General features: G+C 57.8%; 3 protein-coding genes across 6 annotated transcripts; 1 reads left to right on the forward strand and 2 right to left on the reverse strand.

The window, feature by feature from the left end:
* The first annotated feature begins 6,321 nt into the window (after nt 1-6,321).
* On the forward strand, nt 6,322-10,239 carry MLST8 (MTOR associated protein, LST8 homolog). Of its 4 annotated transcripts, none has more exons than XM_061152588.1 (9): nt 6,322-6,372; nt 6,900-7,102; nt 7,263-7,320; nt 7,402-7,564; nt 7,980-8,055; nt 8,140-8,292; nt 9,130-9,254; nt 9,395-9,558; nt 9,648-10,239. In XM_061152588.1, the coding sequence occupies exons 2-9, from the start codon at nt 6,974-6,976 to the stop codon at nt 9,764-9,766; spliced, it is 987 nt and encodes a 328-aa protein (XP_061008571.1). In that variant the 5' UTR covers nt 6,322-6,372; nt 6,900-6,973; the 3' UTR covers nt 9,767-10,239. The 4 variants fall into 4 exon arrangements, with proteins under 4 accessions (XP_061008571.1, XP_061008573.1, XP_061008574.1 ...); XM_061152590.1 differs by having other exon boundaries at nt 7,269-7,320; XM_061152591.1 differs by having other exon boundaries at nt 7,272-7,320.
* BRICD5 (BRICHOS domain containing 5) lies at nt 10,129-11,639 on the reverse strand. The gene is made up of 6 exons (XM_061153875.1): nt 11,595-11,639; nt 11,302-11,433; nt 10,942-11,097; nt 10,769-10,870; nt 10,401-10,554; nt 10,129-10,298 (listed from the first exon to the last, which is right to left on the reverse strand). Exons 1-6 carry the CDS (start codon nt 11,637-11,639, stop codon nt 10,204-10,206), a joined length of 684 nt encoding a protein of 227 aa, XP_061009858.1. The 3' UTR covers nt 10,129-10,203.
* A 975-nt stretch (nt 11,640-12,614) lies between these two features.
* PGP (phosphoglycolate phosphatase) lies at nt 12,615-15,431 on the reverse strand. The gene is made up of 2 exons (XM_061152593.1): nt 14,761-15,431; nt 12,615-14,661 (listed from the first exon to the last, which is right to left on the reverse strand). The coding sequence occupies exons 1-2, from the start codon at nt 15,398-15,400 to the stop codon at nt 14,336-14,338; spliced, it is 966 nt and encodes a 321-aa protein (XP_061008576.1). The 5' UTR covers nt 15,401-15,431; the 3' UTR covers nt 12,615-14,335.
* Nucleotides 15,432-19,628: the final 4,197 nt, after the last annotated feature.

Genomic DNA, 19,628 nt, shown 5'->3' on the forward strand with positions numbered 1-19,628 from the left:
ACAGCCTTGGGAAGGTTCACACACATGATGGTGGGACGCCCCTCTGCCACCCAGACCATCAAGCTGGTCCAGAAAGAAGGCGGCCAGAGGGTGGAGGAGGGTGAACAGCAGGCACTGGGGTTCCCTGATCTGGGCAGCTGGTCAGTCCCCTCCGTAGGGTCTCCCATGAAGTTAGGGAGCAAGCCGATGTCTTACGTCCACAGGGGTCCCTAAACACAAGGGCCTTTCCCCCCACCCTTTATGGTTACCAATTCCTGGGCACCTGCTGCATCAGGCACCTTGCTGGAAGCTGGACTTACTGTATGTACCCTTTTGACAGATGAAGAAAGTGAGGCTCAGTGAAGAAAAGCCAAGTGACTCACCTGAGGTCCCAGAGTCTCCGGCTCATGAGTTTGAGATCTGAACCTACAGCCACCTGCGTTTGTCCCAGTTCTCCCTCTCACCGGATTTGCCTTTCCAGCCACTGTGTCTTTCTGCGTCTTGGTTCCCTCTCCATAAAATAGGGAGCGATACCTCCCTGTAGATTATTTGAGGATTGACTGATGCTACCTACAAAGCACTTTGCCGTAGAACTTAGTAAGTGTTCAGCAAATCGCTTCTGTGGGTGTTGTGATATTCCCCATCTGGGTACCAATTGCATTTTATTCATCTGCAGAGCTTAACAGTGTGCCTAGCACACAGGCAACATTACCAGAAAAACAAAAAAGTTAGCGTCCTTACCATTATTTTTCTGTTTTGGCTGGCTGAGACAAACCATGAACTGCGATGTTGCAGAAGGCTCTTTAGAGTCCCTTGGACAGCAAGGAGATCAAACCACTCAATCCTAAAGGAAATCAACCTCAAATATTCACTGGAAGGACTGATGGCATTGGCCACCTGATGCGAAGAGCCGACTCATTGGAAAAGATGCTGATGCTGGGAAAGATTGAAGGCAGGAGAAGAGAGTGACAAAGGATGAGATGGTTAGATGGCACATCAACTGTGAGTTGAGTTTGAGCAAACTCTGGGAGATGGTGAAGCGCAGGGAAACCTGGCATCCTTGGGGTTGCAGAGTCGGACACGACTGAGCGACTGAACAACAAAGCAAACCACCCTGACCTGAGCCTAGCGTTTTCAGAGCCTGGGGCAAGAGTCCGGACAGAGGCCCACACACCGGATGTCTAAGAATTTAAACGTTATAAGGCGTGCTGATAACATGTTAAATAAAATATGTCTATCCTCCTACCTTGACAAATACACCTTCATCATACCTGACAGGCCAAGTCCTAGTTTAGAATGATCACATAGCTCTGGGAAATGAACTGGCCCTGCCTCTAGCTGCCTCACCTCCATTCTCTGCCCTCCTCCACTCTAGACAACTAACAGGTAGCTGATAGACCTAAGGGTGGGCAACTTGCTGTGTGGTCCATCATCCTTTCAGGAGAACAGACCTGGGAAGAGAGCTGACAGATTCTGCCAGATTCGTCCTGGTGGGTGAGGCTAATGCCCTAGGAGGAATCAGGCATTCTAGATCCGCTACCAACCAGCCCAGAGAACCCGGGACAAGCTCCCTACGCTCAGCTGGCCCATCTGTAAAATGGGCCAGCAGTTCTGCCCACAGTCCTCAGTTGATGGGAGGGTCCACCTGGAAACAGAGACGTGAAACTTCCTGGGGTTCCCCCACCCCAGGGATGGGGGCGACAGAGCGGGCCATCCACTCCGGCCAGGGATATGAGGATGCAGAGGCGTGGGACCTGGGCAGCCCTCCAGGAAGTTGGGCCTGGGAGAACGATCCCAGGAGGAGGGGCCGCTGAACCAGCAGAATTGCTGAGGCTCAACCTGGAGTGGAGTGGCTGTCTCACTGCAGCCCGGGCTGGCCCCCTGCCCAGCTGCACAGCAACCTCTCCCCTCCCCTGGCCGCAGTGCAACCCCCGCTCCTGCCCACCAGCTGTGTGCCCTGCCAGGGGCTCCATGGTGCCCCCCCAGACCCCCAGGTCCCTGGGGTCCAGCCCCTTATGTAAAAAATGGTGATGATGAACGTCCCCTCCCGGTGGACTGCTGGGAGCACGAAGTCTGAAAGCTGCCATGGTTTCTATCATTCTCAAAGATGCCGCCTCTGTAAGTGCTCAGCTGATGCTTAGTACATGGAAGGGATCCGCAACCATGGGTCGGGTCTCCCCTTTCTGCCCAGCAGGGATGCTGGAGCTACTCAGGCTGGACAGGGAGCCTGGCCTGGTCTCTCAGTTACCCCCTAGGCACGGGACATATGCAGCCCTCCCTCCAGTGCCAAGTCACTTCAGTTGTGTCCAACTCGGTGCGACCCCGTGGACTGTAGCTGACCAGGCTCCTCTGTCCGTGGGATTCTCCAGGCAAGAAGGTTGGAGTGGGTTGCCATGCCCTCCTCCAGGGGATCTTCCTGACCCAGGGATTGAACCCGCGTCTCTTATGTCTTCACCTGGGAAGCCCCCCACAGAGTCCTCACAAAAATGCAGACTGCTCAGGGCACGCCCCACCCCGGCCACAGGCCCACAACACCTGGCTGTGTCCCCCGGCCCTCTCCTGGCCCCGCCTCTGTCCCACACTCGTCTCTCAGGCTTTATGCTGCTCTGGACATCCTTCAGTTGCTCCCAAGCCCGCATATCCATCTGCCACTCCCTGGAGCTGCCCTGGGAAGTGCCTGGACTTCAAGAGGAAGATGAGCATATCTGGGGGGGTGGGGTGCCCGCAGGCAGTCGCCCAGCCAGAAGGGGTGAGATCAGGGCGTAGCTGAGCCCAGTGGGGTGGGTTCTGCCATGTTCTAACCACGTGCCCTGGGATGTGAGCCTCGGGGGGGTTTACATTTAATTTTATTTATTTTTGGCTGTGTTGGGTCTTCATCCCCTGCAGGCTTCCTCTAGTTGCATCAAGCAGGGGCTGCTCTCTAGTTACAGGGCCGGGCTTCTCATTGCGGTGGCTTCTTTTGTTGAAGAGCATGGGCTCTAGGGCACGTGGGCTCAATAGTTCAGTTGCTCCATGGCATGTGGGATCTTCCAGGATCGGGATCGAACTCATGTCTCCTGCGTTGGCAGGCGGATTACCACTGAGCTACCAGGGAAGCCCCAAGCCTCAGTTTTCTCACCTGCAAAATGGGGTTGGTTCCTCCTTGGCAGGGTTATTGCGAAGACCCAATGCAGAATGTGGGTAAAAGGCTCGGCACAGTTTGGCAGTTCCTCAAAAACTGAAACGTGGAATTACCACAAGATGCAGCAGCCCCACTGCTACTATAAACTCAAGAAAAATCAAAACGGGGACTCAGAAGTACTTGTACAGAAAAGTTCATTGCAAGCATTATTTGTACTAGCTAAAAAGTGGAAACCATCTCATCAAGTGCCCATCAATGAATGGAAAAATGGATAAATGAAATATGGCCCATCCATACAATGAAATATTGTTCAGCCATAAAAAGGAATGAAGTACTAACACAGGCTTTGCCTGTGACTCAGCTGGTAAAGAACCACCTACAATGCGGGAGACCTGGGTTCAATCCCTGGGTTGGGAAGATCCCCTGGAGAAGGGAAAGGCTACCCATTCCAGTATTCTGGCCTGGAGAATTCCATGGACGGTATAGTCCATGGGGTTGCAAAGAGTCCGGTCACAACTGAGTGACTCACTTTCACTGATGCAGGCTACAACCTGGATGAACATAGAAAATGTTATGCCCAGTGAAAGAAACCAAACACAAAAGGCCATATATTGTATGACTTCATTTCTATGAAATGTCCAGAAGAGGTAAATCCATGGAGTCAGGAAGTGGATCATTGGCTGCCAGGGGCTGAGGGGAGGTGGGGTGGGGGATGGGGAGTGAGTGCCTAACGGGTGGTGGGGGAGGTGGGGTTCTTTTGGAATGATGGGAATGTTCTGGAACTAGACAGAAGTGGTGGTTGCACAACATTAAGTGCCACTGAATTGTTCACTTAAAAATGGCAACGTTCATGTAATGTTAATTTCACCTCAATTCAAACAAAACATTCGGTATAGCCCCTTCATACAGAATAAGCTCCAAAAGCTATGAAAGGTGCTAAAAAAATCAGGAGTTCAGCAGGTAAAGAGGCAGAGATGACACATCCTAGGTGTGGGCAAGGGTTCAAAGAGGGTGCAGTGAATTCTGAGACTGCCGTTCACTCGTGGCTTGTGTAGTGGAGAGGAGAAAGCTGCAGGCTTGGCAGGGGCTGGGCCCAGGAGTCTGAAGGGTGATGGGGGACACTTGCAGGATTCTTACAAGGTTCAGGCTTAGGATTTTTTTTCAATTAAAAAAATCTATGTTTGGCTGCGTCAGTTGTGGCGTGCAAGCTCACTAGCTGTAAGCTTAGTACCTGCAATGCGTGGGCTTAGTTGCCCTGCGGCACATGGGATCTTGGCTCCCCAACTAGGGATTGAACCCATGTCCCCTGCATTAGGGAGAAGGCAATGGCAACCCACTCCAGTACTCTTGCCTGGAAAATCCCATGGACGGAGGAACCTGGTAGGCTGCAGTCCATGGGGTCGCGAAGAGTCGGACAGGACTGAGCGACTTCACTTTCATGCATTGGAGAAGGAAATGGCAACCCACTCCAGTGTTCTTGCCTGGAGAATCCCAGGGATGGAGGAGCCTGGCGGGCTGCCGTCTATGGGGTCGCACAGAGTTGGACACAACTGAAGAGACTTAGCAGCAGCAACAGCCCCTGCATTAGATGGTAGATTCTTAACCACTTGGTCACCAGAGAAGTCCTCAGGCGTAGGTATTCAGAGGACCACTCTGTAATGTGAAGGACAGCCTGGAGGGGGCAGGAGAAGGGTGGTGATGAGGGGGCTGCTCCTGAGAGGGTGTGGTGGTCCACGGGATCCCGTCTGGCTGTCACACATGGGTGGGCACCACACACAGAAGAGAAAGCCTTTGGGGGCAGGTCCATCATGAACTGTCTTGGCTGTGGGAAGCGGAGGTGTCTGTGGGGCCTTTGATGGACAATGTCAAACAGGGAGCTGGCTGTGAGCTGGAGACAGGGAAGGAAGGACCCAGACAAGGAAGGTATTGAAAGCCCTGGAGAGTGGGCAGGAGCCCCAGGGACAGGGTGGACACAGGATCTCTGGAGGCCGCCAGCCTTTAGGGGAAGGCAGAGAAAGAGACTGAACGCGGGGGGCAAGAAGCTAGCAACAGTCACAGGAGCTTTCTAGGAGGAGTGCTGTCAGCCACTGTGTAGACAGACGTGGCAAGATGCACGAGAAAAGTATGCACTGCGTTTGGCAGTGTGAGATGGCCAGTGACCTTGTGAAACTCTCACTGGAGAGCTGGGAGTAAAACATGACAGCTGACAGCAAGTCAAGCTGCTAGTGAGAAGTGAGGCTGGATCTCTGAAAGGGTGCCATCTGGAAGGATGGTGTGGAAATGCTTAGGGAGGGACCTCCCTGGCAGTCCAGGGGTTCAGGCTTCATGCTTCCACTGCAAGGGACACAGGTTCAATCCCTGGTCGGGGAACTAAGATCTTGCATGCCACATGGTGTGCAGACAAAAAATTAAACAAAGAAACAAAAGAAAAAGAAATGCTGACAGGAAGGAAAGAGGGAAGATTCAGGGAGGAAGGTTGCCAGGACGAGGGCCTGGGTGGATAGGCAGGGGACATGGCCTTGGTCAAGGGGCTAGAGGAAGGAAAAGGGGTGCAGCTGCAATTTATAAGCCTGGTGGGAAGATGCCCTGGGAGAGGCTGTCTCAAGGATTCTTTCTTTTTTTTTTTTTTTTTTGTCTGAGGCCACGTGTGTAGAATGTGGGAAGGCTGGATGGAAGACGAGGTACGAGGGACCCCAGTAATGGAGGAGTCACTGGGATTAGTGAAGGAACCTGAGGATCCGACCGATCTGCACAGGCCTGACAGGGCCCAGACCAGGGGTTGCCTGATGTAGCAAAGAAAACTACAGGACACCTAACTACACTTGAATTTCACGCAGGCAACGTAAAACTTTTTAGTATAAGTATATCCCATGCAATATTTAGGCTGTACTTAACAAAACACGTTGCTTATCTGAAATCAACTGCAACTTGATGTCCTGTAATTTACCTGGGAATCCTAGTGGGCACCGGACGGATAGGGGTGGGGGGTGGATGGTACCACCCGGCCTAGGGAACCGCTCTCGGGAGGGTGGGGTCCCCGAGAGGGGAAAAGGCTGGGGTCGCTGCTTTCGTCCCGGGGCCTGTACCGCTTCTTCCCAGGAGGTAGGGGCCCTCTACCCCAGAGCTTCAGTCTCGTCCCCGCCACCCCCGTCCCTCGCGCCCCTTGGTGTCGCCCTACTAGCTCATCGATAACTCGACGCTCGGCCTCTATCGACCTGCTCCGGCTCCACTAGCCGTCCTGGGCCGCGGCGGAGCGCAGAGCCGCCTGAAAGGTACGGAGGCCGCGGGACGAGGGCTGGAAGGCGACGTCCAGGGGCCGGGAGAGCGCGCCCGGGGGGCGCTGGCTCCGCGGGACAGAGTCAGGGCGGCCGGCGGAGCGCCGGGGAGCCCGAGGGTCCAGCCAGGGAGCTCCGCCACGCCGCCCCACAAGGCCCGCCGCCGGCCCACTACGCACGCGCGGCCGCCGCACTCAGGCTTCGCTCGCGGGCCGGTGCGCAGCGCTGCGCATGCGCGGCCCGCCCCTGCGGCACCGCGGCGCCCGCGCGACTGCCCCCTGTGGGCCGCCGGTGGGAGGGCGTTCCGGCGGCGGCTCTCCGGGCGGGGGACGGAGCCCGCGGCTCGCAGCGCCGAGCTGTCCCTTGCCGGTTGTCACGCGTCTCCCCGAACCTCTCCGCGCCTCGGTTTTCCCCGTGTCTAAGATGGGGATGATTTCATTATTCCCCAGCACCGAGTAATCTGCTGCAGCGTATTTAGGACGTAGGGTATTCCCTGAATACTGCACTCCCTGCCTCTGCTCTAGATGCTCTGATCTCTGGCCCCTGCGGGTCAGACCTACTGCCCTGTGTTGATCCGAGTCCTTTCGGCAGCCACACCATGAATACGTCTCCAGGCACAGTGGGCAGTGACCCTGTCATCTTGGCCACTGCAGGCTATGACCACACGGTGCGGTTCTGGCAGGCCCACAGCGGGATCTGTACGCGAACTGTGCAACACCAGGACTCGGTATCCTCCGCCGGGGCGATGGGGCGGGTGGTGTTGGTATCCTCCGCTGGGGCGATGGGGCGGGTGGTGTTGGACGGGATGCCTGGTGGGAAGGACGCGCGGCACTGAACCCGCTGCGGTGGAGGCCTCGGAGGCCCCTGTTGGTCACCTTCCTTAACAGACCCAGCAGGTGAACGCGCTGGAGATCACACCTGATCGCACCATGATTGCAGCTGCAGGTACCCTGCTCTCCACCCCAACCCCTGATTTCTCCTAGGTCCGTGGGCACAGCCTCACTTCAGTTTGGCCTCTGCTCCTAGGTTACCAGCACATTCGCATGTATGACCTCAACTCCAATAACCCCAACCCCATCATCAGCTACGACGGGGTCAACAAGAACATTGCGTCGGTGGGCTTCCATGAGGACGGCCGCTGGATGTACACAGGCGGGGAGGACTGCACCGCCCGGATCTGGGACCTCAGGTGTGGAGCGCCAGGCGGGAGCAGCTTGTTGCCTGGGTGGGTAGGGTGAGGGCCAGGCCGGGACACTGTCTATGCAGGTGACTTCTTGAAGGCAGATGAGGAAAGCAGGTAGGGCAGGGAGGCAGACCGACAAAGACCTCCCGGAGAAGACTCTCAGCCTGATCCCACAGGGGGCTCTGGAATGAGCTGCACCAAAGAGCAAGTCCCACCTTGACCAAGGGCCCATGCTGTAGGCCCTTTCTGAGTCACTCATTGACTTCAGGCTGCCCCGGGGAGGTCCAAGCCCCCCAAGTCTTTCCCGTGAGACAGCTCCCATCACAGACAGAGGTTAAGTGGCCAGGAAAAGGGTCTCTCAGGGAGGAGGGGGTGCCAACGGCCACGCACCACAGACGGGGTGTGTCCCCCCATCTCAAAGGTCCCGGAACCTACAGTGTCAGCGAATCTTCCAGGTGAACGCGCCCATTAACTGTGTGTGCCTGCACCCCAACCAGGTGAGGGGGCCGCCCGGGGCTGGGCACCCTGGGGCTCTGGAGGGCAGGGTGCTTCCCGGCCTCACCTCCCCGGTGCCTCCTCAGGCAGAGCTCATTGTGGGTGACCAGAGCGGTGCCATCCACATCTGGGACTTGAAAACTGACCATAACGAGCAGCTGATCCCGGAGCCGGAGGTCTCCATCACATCTGCCCACATCGACCCCGACGCCAGCTACATGGCTGCTGTCAATAGCACTGTGAGTCCCGGGGAGGGGGTGCAGCTCAGGGCCCAGCTCTTTAGAACCCTGTTCCCTGCAGGTGGGCTCTCCCCTCTCTCCCCGAGTCCTGCTTCCCCATCCTGGGCTCCAGCTCTGACACAGCCCCCAGAGCCAGAACCTTGGGGGTCACGCCTGATGCAGCCTCTTGCTGCCGGCCATGGCCCACACAGCAGTCTGGGCCTCTCCACCTCCAGAGTCTTTCCAGTTGTCCACTTCCCTCTCTCCTCCTGGTCCCAGTTTCCCTCGTCTCTCCCGACAGTGGCTGCAGCCTCTCTGACTTCTTCCCCTGTGACATCTCCCTGTTCCAATGCAGAGCATCCTTCAGCAGGAGCACCCTGACTGCCTCCTTCCTCTAGGTTAACACTGAGATGCCCCGGGCTCCTTCCCAGGGCCTCAGGACCCTGCCATTTGACCCCTGGACTCCCGTCCAGCCTCCTTTCTCCCTTTAATGTCCATTTGATCTCAGCGAATCAGTTATCCCTCGACATCCCCAAACTGTCCACTCCCAAGCCTTCGCCCTGCAGTTCCCTGTGTCTGGGTGTCCTCATCCCATCTTGTTCTGCACATTCCAGTTGGCCAAGCGCATCCTTCAGGAAGGCCAGGCGTGACTTCCTGCCCTCAGCCCATCACGTGTGGCCCCTGCTTGGGGCTGGGTCTCCCAGGTGCTACCTGTCGCATGTCCCTGGCCCCCAGGTCCTTGTGCACAGCCGAAGTGCTGGATGGCAGCCCCTGGGTCTAGGTCTTGCCGCTGGGTATCCTCCCCCGCCTGTCAGACTGGAGGGCCCGGCCTCCCATGACTGCCCTCCTCCCCCGCAGGGGAACTGCTATGTCTGGAACCTGACTGGAGGCATTGGCGACGAGGTGACACAGCTCATCCCCAAGACTAAGATCCCGGCGCACACCCGCTATGCCCTGCAGTGCCGCTTCAGCCCCGATTCCACGTGTGTGCAGGGCTGGGGGGCAGGAGGCGGTGTGCCTGGGGCTGGGGGCGTGATGCGTTGGGGTCTGCTTGCAGGGCAGCATGGGTGTGCGGGATGGGAGCGGCTGTTGGCACACCTGCTGCGCTCACCCCCGCCCCCAGGCTCCTTGCCACCTGCTCGGCTGACCAGACGTGCAAAATCTGGAGGACGTCCAACTTCTCCCTGATGACCGAGCTGAGCATCAAGAGCAGCAACCCCGGAGAGTCGTCCCGGGGCTGGATGTGGGGCTGTGCCTTCTCGGGGGACTCGCAGTACATCGTCACCGGTGGGCCCCGCCGCCCTGCCCCCCGCCCCGCTGGCCAGGCCTGGGGCTGCTCCCCGAACCCCATCCGTGCTCTCCCTCCCTCCCTGCAGCTTCCTCTGACAACCTGGCCCGGCTCTGGTGCGTGGAGACAGGCGAGATCAAGAGAGAGTACGGCGGCCACCAGAAAGCCGTCGTGTGCTTGGCCTTCAATGACAGCGTCCTGGGCTAGCTTTGTCCCTGGGCACTGCAGGCAGCCGTCCAGGTGGCACCAGCCGGGTGTGTCTGTCCAGCTGCCCAGGTCAGAGTGACACCCATGGGCTGGCCACTTCATTGGAGGCTCGCCAGACTGGACTGAGCAACCCTGGCTCCCCAGCCAGGCCGGTCCACTCTGGGACTTTCTCAGCCCTGGCTGCTTATGTGGACGCAGCAGGGCTCTTTCCTTCAGAAACTCTGGACCCACAGGGCCTAGAGCCGCCGAGGGAATCCGAGGCTGGTGCTTACCCCCAGCCGGGGCCTCCCTCGGCCCCTCCCTGGCCCTGTTTTGCGTCCCCAAGGCCACAGAGAACACTGTCACGGCCAGGTGGAGTGGTTTATTATCCCTGCCCGCCCTCCGTGGACTGGTGACAGGGTCGGCCAGGTGGCTGGCCTGTGTGGCCAGGCTGGGGCTCAGTCTGGGAGGTAATAAAAGCAGACGGACACACAGATGTTGTTCGGGAAGCAGATGTCGATACATAGGTAGATCAGCCGCTGCCTCTGGGACCCTGGAGGAGGGGTCTCTGTGAACCCCACAGGACCCTTCCCCATCTGCCCCGAGACTGTCCTGCAGGAGCCCAGGGCCCTCCGCACAGCCTGCCCTGACTTACCCTCTGCGCGTCGAGCCCAGTAAATGGGGGTCTTGGCACAAAGGTGCCGCACAGGAGCCCCAACCTGGGCAGGGTCCACCTCTTGGCTCCCAAGCACTGCCAGCAGCTCCTGGGCATAGTGGGTGTCCTGGCTGGGGCTTCGCGTTGCCTGGAGCTGCGGAGAAGGTCGCTCGCACTGACCCCGGGTGGGTGGGGCCCATGCACGCCAGGACATGCCGGCGGCGTGCCAGCCCTGCCCCAGCTCTTGTCAGCAGCCTCATCCACAGGAAGACAGAGCTTCTGTTCCCCTGAAACTGGAGCCCCAGCCCGCCCCGGGCCCAGGCTGCACACAGGACCCTTTGTCTGGCCCCTGGCCGGAGGCTCCTCACCTGAGAGGTGTTCACCATCAGCTGCAGAGCCTCACGGTCTCGGGGTTCCATCAGGCGCAGGAAGCAGGCCCGGTGTTCTGAGGGCCGGTAACAGACACAGCCCTGGGCAGGCAGGTGGGTGAGGCAGGGCCACCTGAACACCCCACCCCACCCCGCCCCGCCAGGTCACTCACGCTCTGCCCATCGAATAGCACTGCCCAGCTGTGGTTGCTCTGGGCTGGAGTCACCCGGATGGTTGCCACGTTCTGGGCCACGTCCACCTGCTCGGTTTGGTTGGACCGGGGCATGCCCGGGCTCGGGAGGCTCAGGCGGAGCGTCTGCAGCGGGGGCTGAGTGGGAGGCTGGAGGTTGCTGGCCAGGCTGGGGCTGCCCCAACATGCCCCCAGCCCCGCTGCAGGGCTCTGACCCACCACCCCTCTGGGTTTCTGATGTCTGTTTCCTGCCCTGGCCCCGCTGGAGGGCTGGGTGGGGCTGGTCTCTCCTCCCCCTCCCGACTGTCTGAGCCTCTGCCTGGGTCCTGAGAAGGGGCTCACCTGGGAAGGGCTGTGGCTGAAACCAAGGAGCCCTCCAGCCACAGCAGCTGTGGTGGCCAGCGCCAGCAGCAGCAGCAGAAGCAGCAGCACGCCGGGAGCTCTCCAGCGCCCACGGCAGGGCTTGGTCTCCACCTGGAGGCACATTGGAGTCAGTGGGCCCGGAGTGCAGGCCGGCAGCCGTGGGCTCAGGGGAGGCAGAGGCTGAGGAATTTCAGGAGACAGATGGTCCTCCTGCCCTCCTGGGCAGCCCGGGGCCTCTGTCCCCACAAGGGCGCGGGTGGGGGAGCGCTCACCCTCACAGGCGTGGGGCGCTCAGCCCAGCGGCTCCCCTGCTCCATGCTGCAGCCAGGGGACAATGCAAGATTGTCTGCTGCTCCAGAGTCGGCTGGGAAACCTCAGGATGCCTCCAATGAGCCAGTCCTGGCCCCCTCCCCGCCTGACCCCCCTGCTTCCTCCCCAGCCCAGCCACCTGATACCTGGGTCAGAGACAGGACGCCTGGAGGGGCTGCTCATCGCTGCCCAGCTCTCCTGACGCCTGGTCTGCGCAGACCAGAGCCTGGGAGCTGGGAGCACAGGAGCCATTGTGGAAGTGGAGGCCCAGTGGCTGGTGCAGAGGGCAGCCCAGGTTGTCCAGGACCTTATAATACAAAGTCTGGTTGGGGGCTTATTTCATTTTCCTGTGGACGCCTGTTCCGTCTCTCAGGTTACCTCTACACTCTGGGCGCAGGGCCTGGCATGCAGCAGGCATCGGCAAGTGCACTTCCCCTTCCTCCCATGCACCCCAGCTGCTTCCCAGTCCCCACCAATGCAGGGCAGCCCTCAGGTGCATGCCGAAGACCAGGGCAGCTTCTAGGAGCTTCACTGCAGCCTCCTAGGACCGCCTGCATACTGCAGGATGGTGAGGCCAGCCTTGTGCACACAGACCCTTGCCTGGCCCAGCATGGCTGTCCCCAAGTGACCTGTGCCGTGCGTTTCCAGCTGTTTGGGGCTATGGATCCCAACACCCAGTAGCTCCCAGCACTGGCAGTTTTCAGGAAGTGTGTGTCCTTCACAAGCTTCACCCCATGACCTCTTCCTTCTCTTGGTTATTGTTTGTGTGCCTTGTTTTCCCTGATTCTTCAAAACCTGCCTCTGCAGTGGGCCTCAGATGGGGCGGAGTTTCTATGCTAGGAGTCCCAAATTAGAGTCCCAGAATGGCCTTGTCCTGAGGGTACCCCCTCTCCCACTCCCTGGCCGCCCAGCTGTGGCGAGACAGCTGCACCCTCCATGCAGAGGCTGCTGTCCGGGCAAAAGCAAGGAACACCAGAGTCAGCTGCGGTCGAGAGTTTAATACACCTTTGGGTTCACACAGTGCAACAGGGGTAGGGGGACAGGATGCACAGGCTCCTGGGCCACTGCCCAGCCGAAGAGGGAGGTGTCGCTGGCTGCCGCACCTGCCACGTGCTCCTGGTGTGGGTGACAACGCCCTGACAGGCCTGCTCAATATCCAGACCCACCTTGAGCTGACCTCGCAGAGCCAACGTCAGCACCACCAACCTCACAGGTGCCGCTGCCCTCGCGTTGCCCCTGGCAGAGTCTGAACCCCAGACGCTCAGGCCTGGGAGGAGCCAAGGCTCAGGACACGCTTTATTGCTCTGAGAACTCTTAGAGGGTGGGTGAAGGAGCACGGTGATCTTGAGGCTAGGAGAGAACCATGGGCTCTGAGCAGAAGCCGCTAGGTGTGGGGCGAGGCACCAGGAAGCAGTCGGCCAAAAGGAACAGCTTCCCAGGCCCTCCCCTACATGTGCAGCCAGAGGCCCATCCTCAAAGGTCAGCAACTCAGGGAGCAGGCAGAAAAGGCCACGGCCCCCTGCCAAGAATCCTTGGCTAGCCAGTGGACCCAGCCAGTCCTCCAGCTGACAACTGACAAGGGACATCAGGGTTAAAACAGGTGGCCTCAGGGACCACTGGCATATGACACCTATCCCAACCAAGCGTCTGGGAAGACAGAAAGAGATTCAATTCCTGCTTTGGGGGACACCTCTTTCCTCCCCTACCCAGAAGGAGCCTTGGGTGACAGGCATTTGGCCAGCACATGCCTTTGGCCCAACTGCTGGCTGCGGGGCACGCAGACTTCTTCAGTGGGATTTTCCCTATAAGACAGAGCACAGCTATTAATCATACGCTTATGCTTCAAGTCCACCACCTGACAAAGTTGTTAGAAAGCTAAAAAACAAAAACTTTTGGTACCAATGCTGCTCTGAGCTCCCTGAACGGCAGCCCTGAGTTCAACGACGGCATTTATGCCCTCCTGGCTGCTCGCCAAGCAACAGGCTCAGTCCAGACCGCCTGGGTTTACATGCACGTTTGGAAAGGATGAGGCTCAGCCGGGCTGAGTTTACAGAAGTGCACAACTGCATGAGGGTGGCAGCCCTGGTCTCTAAAACGGAACAGACACTCAGTTGTAACATCGGAGTGGTTTTGAAGGAAGTGTGGGGTGGTGAGGGCAGCACCCCAGACCCCACAGACAGGGAGGCTCCACCCGAGAGCAGCCCCTTCCTTCGCTCGCACCCTGCAGGTGAAGACCTGAGGCGGTAGCAGGTTCCTCTGAGGACGACACTGATGGGACCCTGGCTTGGTTTGCACAAGTTGCTCACAACAGTGGAAATGATCAGCCCCTCCTCCCCACTAATTCCTGAAACTTTCAATAAATACATGACACCCCTAGACCCACCTCAGTCCCACCAGTAGGCCCTGAGGTTACCTGAATCCTGGACATACACTGAACCCAACAGCAAGGCCCACTGGCACCTAAGGCCCAGGATCCCCACAATGCCCTCCAAGCTAAAAAGTGCATCTTAAAATATAAGCATCTGTAAACAAAGTCGCCCCCCAAACGTTTACTTACAAGGTTAACAACTAGAGCCTCTGCTTAACTCCAAGTAAGCAAACTTGAAGCCACCTAGCTGAGCGATGCTGAAGCCCCACCTATTAATTTGGGTAACTGATTTTCAATTTTTTTTTTTTTATTCTGGAGATTAAAGACACTAAATCTTTAACCTTGAAGGGCAGGCAAAAGGTCGGCTATGCTGTCAACATAGAAGTCAGGGACCATTTTCTTCTTAGCCATGCAGTCACTTTCCTGATTACTTTTCACGTCCCGTAGACTGGAGACGCCCGTGAGGGTCAGGATGGTCTTCAGACCACAGGTCACGCCCAGCAGGATGTCTGTGTCCAGGCGGTCGCCCACCATGACGGTGCGCTCTGGGTGGATGCCGTACTCCTGGGACACGCAGTCGAAGATGAAGCGGCTGGGCTTCCCTATGATGTCGGCTTGGCGCTGGGCGGCCATCTCCACGGCTCGGACCAGACAGCCGGTACCTGCGGGGGCGGAGAGGAAGGGGAGTCGTGCCGGGGGTCAGAGGCCGGTAGGGGCTCGCTGCCCGCCCTCCAGCCTCCCTCCACCCGGGGCGCACGGACCCGCGATGAAACGGCCGTTCTCCAGGGGGAGTCGGTTGTCCATGTTGGTGCCCACAAGCAGGCAGTCGGGCTGTTGCAGGTAGCGCACAGCCTTGGTGAGCTTCATGTAGCTGAAGTGCGGATCGAAGCCCACCACGACGGCGCGCACATCGGCCTCCAGGGGCGCGTCCAGCCAGGCGCCGGGGCCTTCGCCCGGCAGCGGCTCGGGCCCCACGCCCACGCAGGAGATGCCCACGGCCTCCAGCTCGGCGGCCAGGGCCACGCTGCCCAGCACGTAGGCCTTGGGAGCCGGCGGGCCGACCAGGCGCTGGCGCAGGTAGAGCGCGGTGCAATAGGCCGTGCCGAAGACCTCGCGGCAGGCGTCGGGCCCCGTCGGGCCGCCGAAGCCCAGGGACCGCAGCTTTTCGGCATAGGCCTCGCGGGTCTTGCTGCTGTTGTTGGTGATGAAGCCGAGGCGCTTGCCGCGAGCCCGCAGCGCCGTCAGGGTCTCAGGCGCGCCGGGCACTGCCGTCTCGCCGCGCCACAGCACGCCGTCGCAGTCGAACAGCAGCGTGTCCACGTCGGCCAGCAGCGCCTGGGCCCGCTCGGCGTTCAGCCGCACGCAGCGGCCGTCGTCACCGCCGGCCTCCGCCTCTGCCATGGCCACCCGCCGCCGACGCCGCCACCGGCCGCCGACGCCACCGCCGCCGCCGCCGCCGCAGCCGCCACCGGCCGCCCGCTCTTCCTCGCAGCCGCCTGCTGCCGGGCCCGCCCCGCCCCCGGCGCGCTCATAGGCCCCGCGCCTCGCGCGTGCGGCCCATTGGGCCCCTCCTGCGCCAATCCGCCCCCGCCTCCCGCGGGCTGCGGAAGCGCCGGGCCAACCGTCGCGGTCCGCCGCAGGAAGGCGGGCAGCCATTGGCTGGGGTGCCCTAGGCGCCGCGGTGATTGGCTGGCGGGGAGCCAACCGGCATTCTGCGTGGAGCGCTCACTGCGGAAATTCGGCCGAGGAGCCGGAGCGCCGGCGCAGGACGTAAGGCTGCTGTTCATTGGCTGCTACGGGACAGCTCGCCCATTGGAGGCGCTTGGTCAGCCTAGGTGACGGAGGCCTTTAATCGAGTGACCCTCGCGCCGGGCAGGCTGTGATTGGCTGGCTTGTCTCGAATCTTGCGGGCGGGGTCTCCGCGGGATTGCGGCGGGAAGAGGCCGCTGTCCCCTTTGGGCCAGAGTCACGTCCGCACCTTTGCCGGGTCGGCGCCGGGCGGTGCCGTGGACGCAGTGTCTGCGCGTTGGCCAATTATGGCCTTTCCTGAGAGGCAGGCCCGGGTTCCTTCTTAACAAGACTTGCGTTCTCGTTTCCAGGCCTTTGCAGAATCGCTTTCCCTGTGCTTGGTGGTCATGTGGACGAGTAATTACAGGGCAGTAGAATCAGGGTCTAAGAGAAGGACGTTAGTGCCTAGAACACAGCACTCAGCAACTGGCCGCTCTCATTATTACGTATTACTTTTATGGAGGCGTAAAACATACAGAAGATCAATCCTGAATATTCATTGGAAGGACTGTTGCTCAAGCTGATGCTCCAAAACTTTGGCCACCTGATGAGAAGAGCTGATTCACTGGAAAAGACTCTGGTGCTGGGAAAGATTGAGGGCAGGACGAGAAGGGGACGACAGAAGATGAGGTGCGTAGATGGCATCACCGACTCAATGGATGTGAATTTGAGCAAATTCCAGGACACAGTGAAGGACAGGGAAACCTGGCGTGCTGCAGTCCATGGGGTTGCAAAGAGTCGGACACACACAAAACATAAAGTGTATAAACCTTAAGTGTGCAGTCTGATAGGATTTTAAAGAGTTGGACACAACTGGGCGACTGAACAACAGGCCTGTGTAAACACGGCCGAGATCAAGGTATAGAGTATTTCCATCACTCCAGAAAGTTCCCTCAAGTCACTGTGCATCCCTAGAGGTTACCCCTCCAACTGCTTTTCTGACTTCTGTCACCAAAGAGTGAGTCACAGCCTCCTTTGCCTGTCCTGCACTACCTTGCAGGAGCTTGCCCTGGGTACTCCTGGTTCTTCCTTCTTTTGGATCAACATAGTATTAATGAAATCCATTCTTCTCAGTGTTTTTTTTTTTTTTCTTTTTTTAATTGCCACATGGGTCATTGTAAGAATTTACTCCCCTGTTCCTCACTTGATGTACATTTGGGTGGCTTCCAGTTTGGAGCCATTGTAAGTAATGCCTCTATGAATGTTCTTCCTACACGCTCATTTCCAGACATAGGCCCTCATTTCTCTTGGGTAGATACTTAGAAGTGGAACTGCTAGTTCATACAGTAGGTGTAGTTTTCTCCTCATTACTTTCACTAGAGCCAGGGGGCAGACTAGCACAGCTTCCCAAGCACTTACCCTGTGCCAGGCAATCCAGACCTCCAACTCCAAGTGGGTCAAATCTCTGCTCCTCTCTTGGGTCCCAAGTCTCCATAAAGTCTACTCTGGGACCCGCCTCACCCCCAAACCCATGAGGTAAAGCCAGTAACCTCAGTACCCTTAAGGCCCTGCTTGTTCCCCTATGGCCTGTTGTTTGGTCTTGGCTGGTCTGGGAACTGCTGGAGGACAGGGACCATGGGCCAAAAGGGCATGGTATACAGGTTTCCTGTGGGGCGTACCCACTAGCTAGGAGTGGGTGTGCCAGGCAGGGGTGGGGAGCACCTTCTTTCTCTGTCTTCCCATTCAGTTTCATTGGTGGATCTGACCATGGGAAGAACTGATTTGACAGATGGTCACAAATCCCACTTTACCACCCAGAGACAGTGTATGTGGTTCACTGGCAGGAGTGGGAAACATTGCTGTCTAGCCAGGGCTGGCTAGTACAATACTTGCTTGGTTGCCTTGGTTTACTGGCAGTCAGTAAGCGTCTAGGCACTGAGCGCTGCATTACCTTGTCAGAATCACAGGACAACTCTCAGAGGCGGGGATGATTCATGTGCCCATTTATAGATGAGGAACGTGAGCCACAGTCACCAACTGGACAATGCAAAGTTGGGATTAAACTCAGTGGACCCCAAAGCTGACCTCTGTTTTGTTTAACATCGGCCCCTGTAGGTTGTAGGGTCTGAGTTGGCATGGCAGGAGAGGTGGAATGGCCAGTATCAAAAGAGCGGATGGTTATGGACAAGGTCCTGAAGGAGGTTGGAAGGGATGGCACCCTTTACCTGGGAGGACTGTCCCTGGAAGAGGTGCGATGCATCTGGATGGGAGAGGTACACAGCATGATGGCTTTGTGTCCCTGACACACAGTAGGTGCCCAGTGTATGCCTGCTAGGGTCAGGTATACTGACCCAGGACAATGCCAGGGTCCTCCCAAGTGAGGAAGCTGGGCAACAAGAGGAGTGGAGCATGGACTTAGATGGTTCAAGGACATACACTAATCTTCATGGCATTCCATGGATTTAAATTGTATTAGAGAACTTCCCTGGTGGCCCAGTAGTTAGGAATCCACCTGCCAATGCAGGAAACATGGGTTTGATCCCTGGTCCAGGAAGATTCCACATGCTGTGGGGCAACTAAGCCCACATGCCACAACTACTGAGCCCATGCTCTAGAGCCCAAGAGCCGCAACTATGGAAGCCCGTGCAGCCTGGAGCCCATGCTCTGCAACATGAGAAGCCACCGCAATGAGATGCTTGCACACTGCTGCTAGAGAGTAATCCCTGCTCTTTGCAACTAGAGAAAGTCTGCCTGCAGAAATGAAGACCCAGCACAGCCAAAAATAAATAAATGATCTAAATTATATTTGAAACTACCAACAGCCATTAAATCTGTGTTTTCACAGATGTTCTCCTTTCGAATGAGCTAAGCAAAAAAAATGGGGGGGGGGGGCATTGAAAAAGGACTGAAGGGAATTCCCTGGCAGTCCAGCACTTAGAAGTACAAGACTTCCTTGCCAAGGGTGTGGGTTTAATCCCTGGTTGGGGCGCAAAGATCCCACAAGATGCACCTGCGGCCAAAACAAACAAAAACTCTTTAAAACAAAGAAAAGGACTGAAGTGGCAAAAAAAAAAAAAAAAAAAAAGAATGCAACTTAAATAATTCTCAACGTGGGATTGGTTAAGTAAATATAAGTACATCTGAGGACTGGAGATTAGCTGCCATCATGGAGGGTGATGGGTTTCCCTGGTGGCTCTCGGCAAAAGATCTGTCTGCCAATATAGGAGATGCAGGATTGATCCCTAGGTCAGGAAGATCCAGGGATCCTGGCAACCCACTCCAGTATCCTTGCCTGGAGAATTCCATGGACAGAGGAGCCTGGTGGGCTACAGTGCATGGGGTTGCAGAGTCCAACCGGACTTAGCAACTAACACTTTCACTTTCACTTTGGAGGATGATGGAGTTTTTGTCAGGGTCTGGCCATAGAGAGGCTGGTGTTGACTATCAAACACACAGTGTGCAGCTGGAGCCCATGTGAGGGCAGGCTGGGAAAGGAGGCCACCTGGGGGAAGGGAGACTTTGGGGAAGGGAGAAGGCTTGCCCTTCCAGGGACTTCAGGCCCATCCACTCCTGTGTCCGCTGCCTGCCTAGGCTTCAGCTGAAGTGGGGCCCAGAGCTTACCCGGTCGGGTTTCCCTTTTCTGACCCCCAGGGAGTAACTAAACGAGCCCTGGCCTATTGCTGAGAACTCTGTCACACAGGCCTTGGAGCACGGAGCATGGCAGGTCTCCTCTGGGCCAGCTCCTCTTCATGTCCACCCACACACAGGCTGTGCTCTGTCTTTGAAGTCCGCCCCCATTCCATTCCTCTGGGGGTCTCCCTCTACCTCTCTGCTGCTGGCTTTCCCATCACTCCCCAGAACATCCTCAAGAGAGGTGTCCTGGTCCTTTCTTCCCAGGTGC

The sequence above is a fragment of the Dama dama genome, chromosome 10 (genome assembly GCF_033118175.1).
Source record: "Dama dama isolate Ldn47 chromosome 10, ASM3311817v1, whole genome shotgun sequence".
Taxonomy (NCBI): Eukaryota; Metazoa; Chordata; class Mammalia; order Artiodactyla; family Cervidae; genus Dama; species Dama dama.

Excerpts from the sequence above, each read along its gene's own strand:
- MLST8 (XM_061152588.1), top strand. The coding sequence starts at position 6,974 with ATGAATACGTCTCCAGGCACAGTGGGCAGTGACCCTGTCATCTTGGCC. Across the intron at positions 7,565-7,979 it reads GCCCGGATCTGGGACCTCAG|GTCCCGGAACCTACAGTGTC; the intron begins GTGTGGAGCGCC and ends CCCATCTCAAAG. Across the intron at positions 9,255-9,394 it reads CGCTTCAGCCCCGATTCCAC|GCTCCTTGCCACCTGCTCGG; the intron begins GTGTGTGCAGGG and ends CCCCGCCCCCAG.
- BRICD5 (XM_061153875.1), bottom strand. The coding sequence starts at position 11,639 with ATGGAGCAGGGGAGCCGCTGGGCTGAGCGCCCCACGCCTGTGAGG. Across the intron at positions 10,555-10,768 it reads TGATGGTGAACACCTCTCAG|CTCCAGGCAACGCGAAGCCC; the intron begins GTGAGGAGCCTC and ends CCTTCTCCGCAG. Across the intron at positions 10,299-10,400 it reads CTGGGCTCGACGCGCAGAGG|GGTCCCAGAGGCAGCGGCTG; the intron begins GTAAGTCAGGGC and ends CCCCTCCTCCAG.
- PGP (XM_061152593.1), bottom strand. The coding sequence starts at position 15,400 with ATGGCAGAGGCGGAGGCCGGCGGTGACGACGGCCGCTGCGTGCGGCTG. Across the intron at positions 14,662-14,760 it reads GAACGGCCGTTTCATCGCGG|GTACCGGCTGTCTGGTCCGA; the intron begins GTCCGTGCGCCC and ends CCGCCCCCGCAG.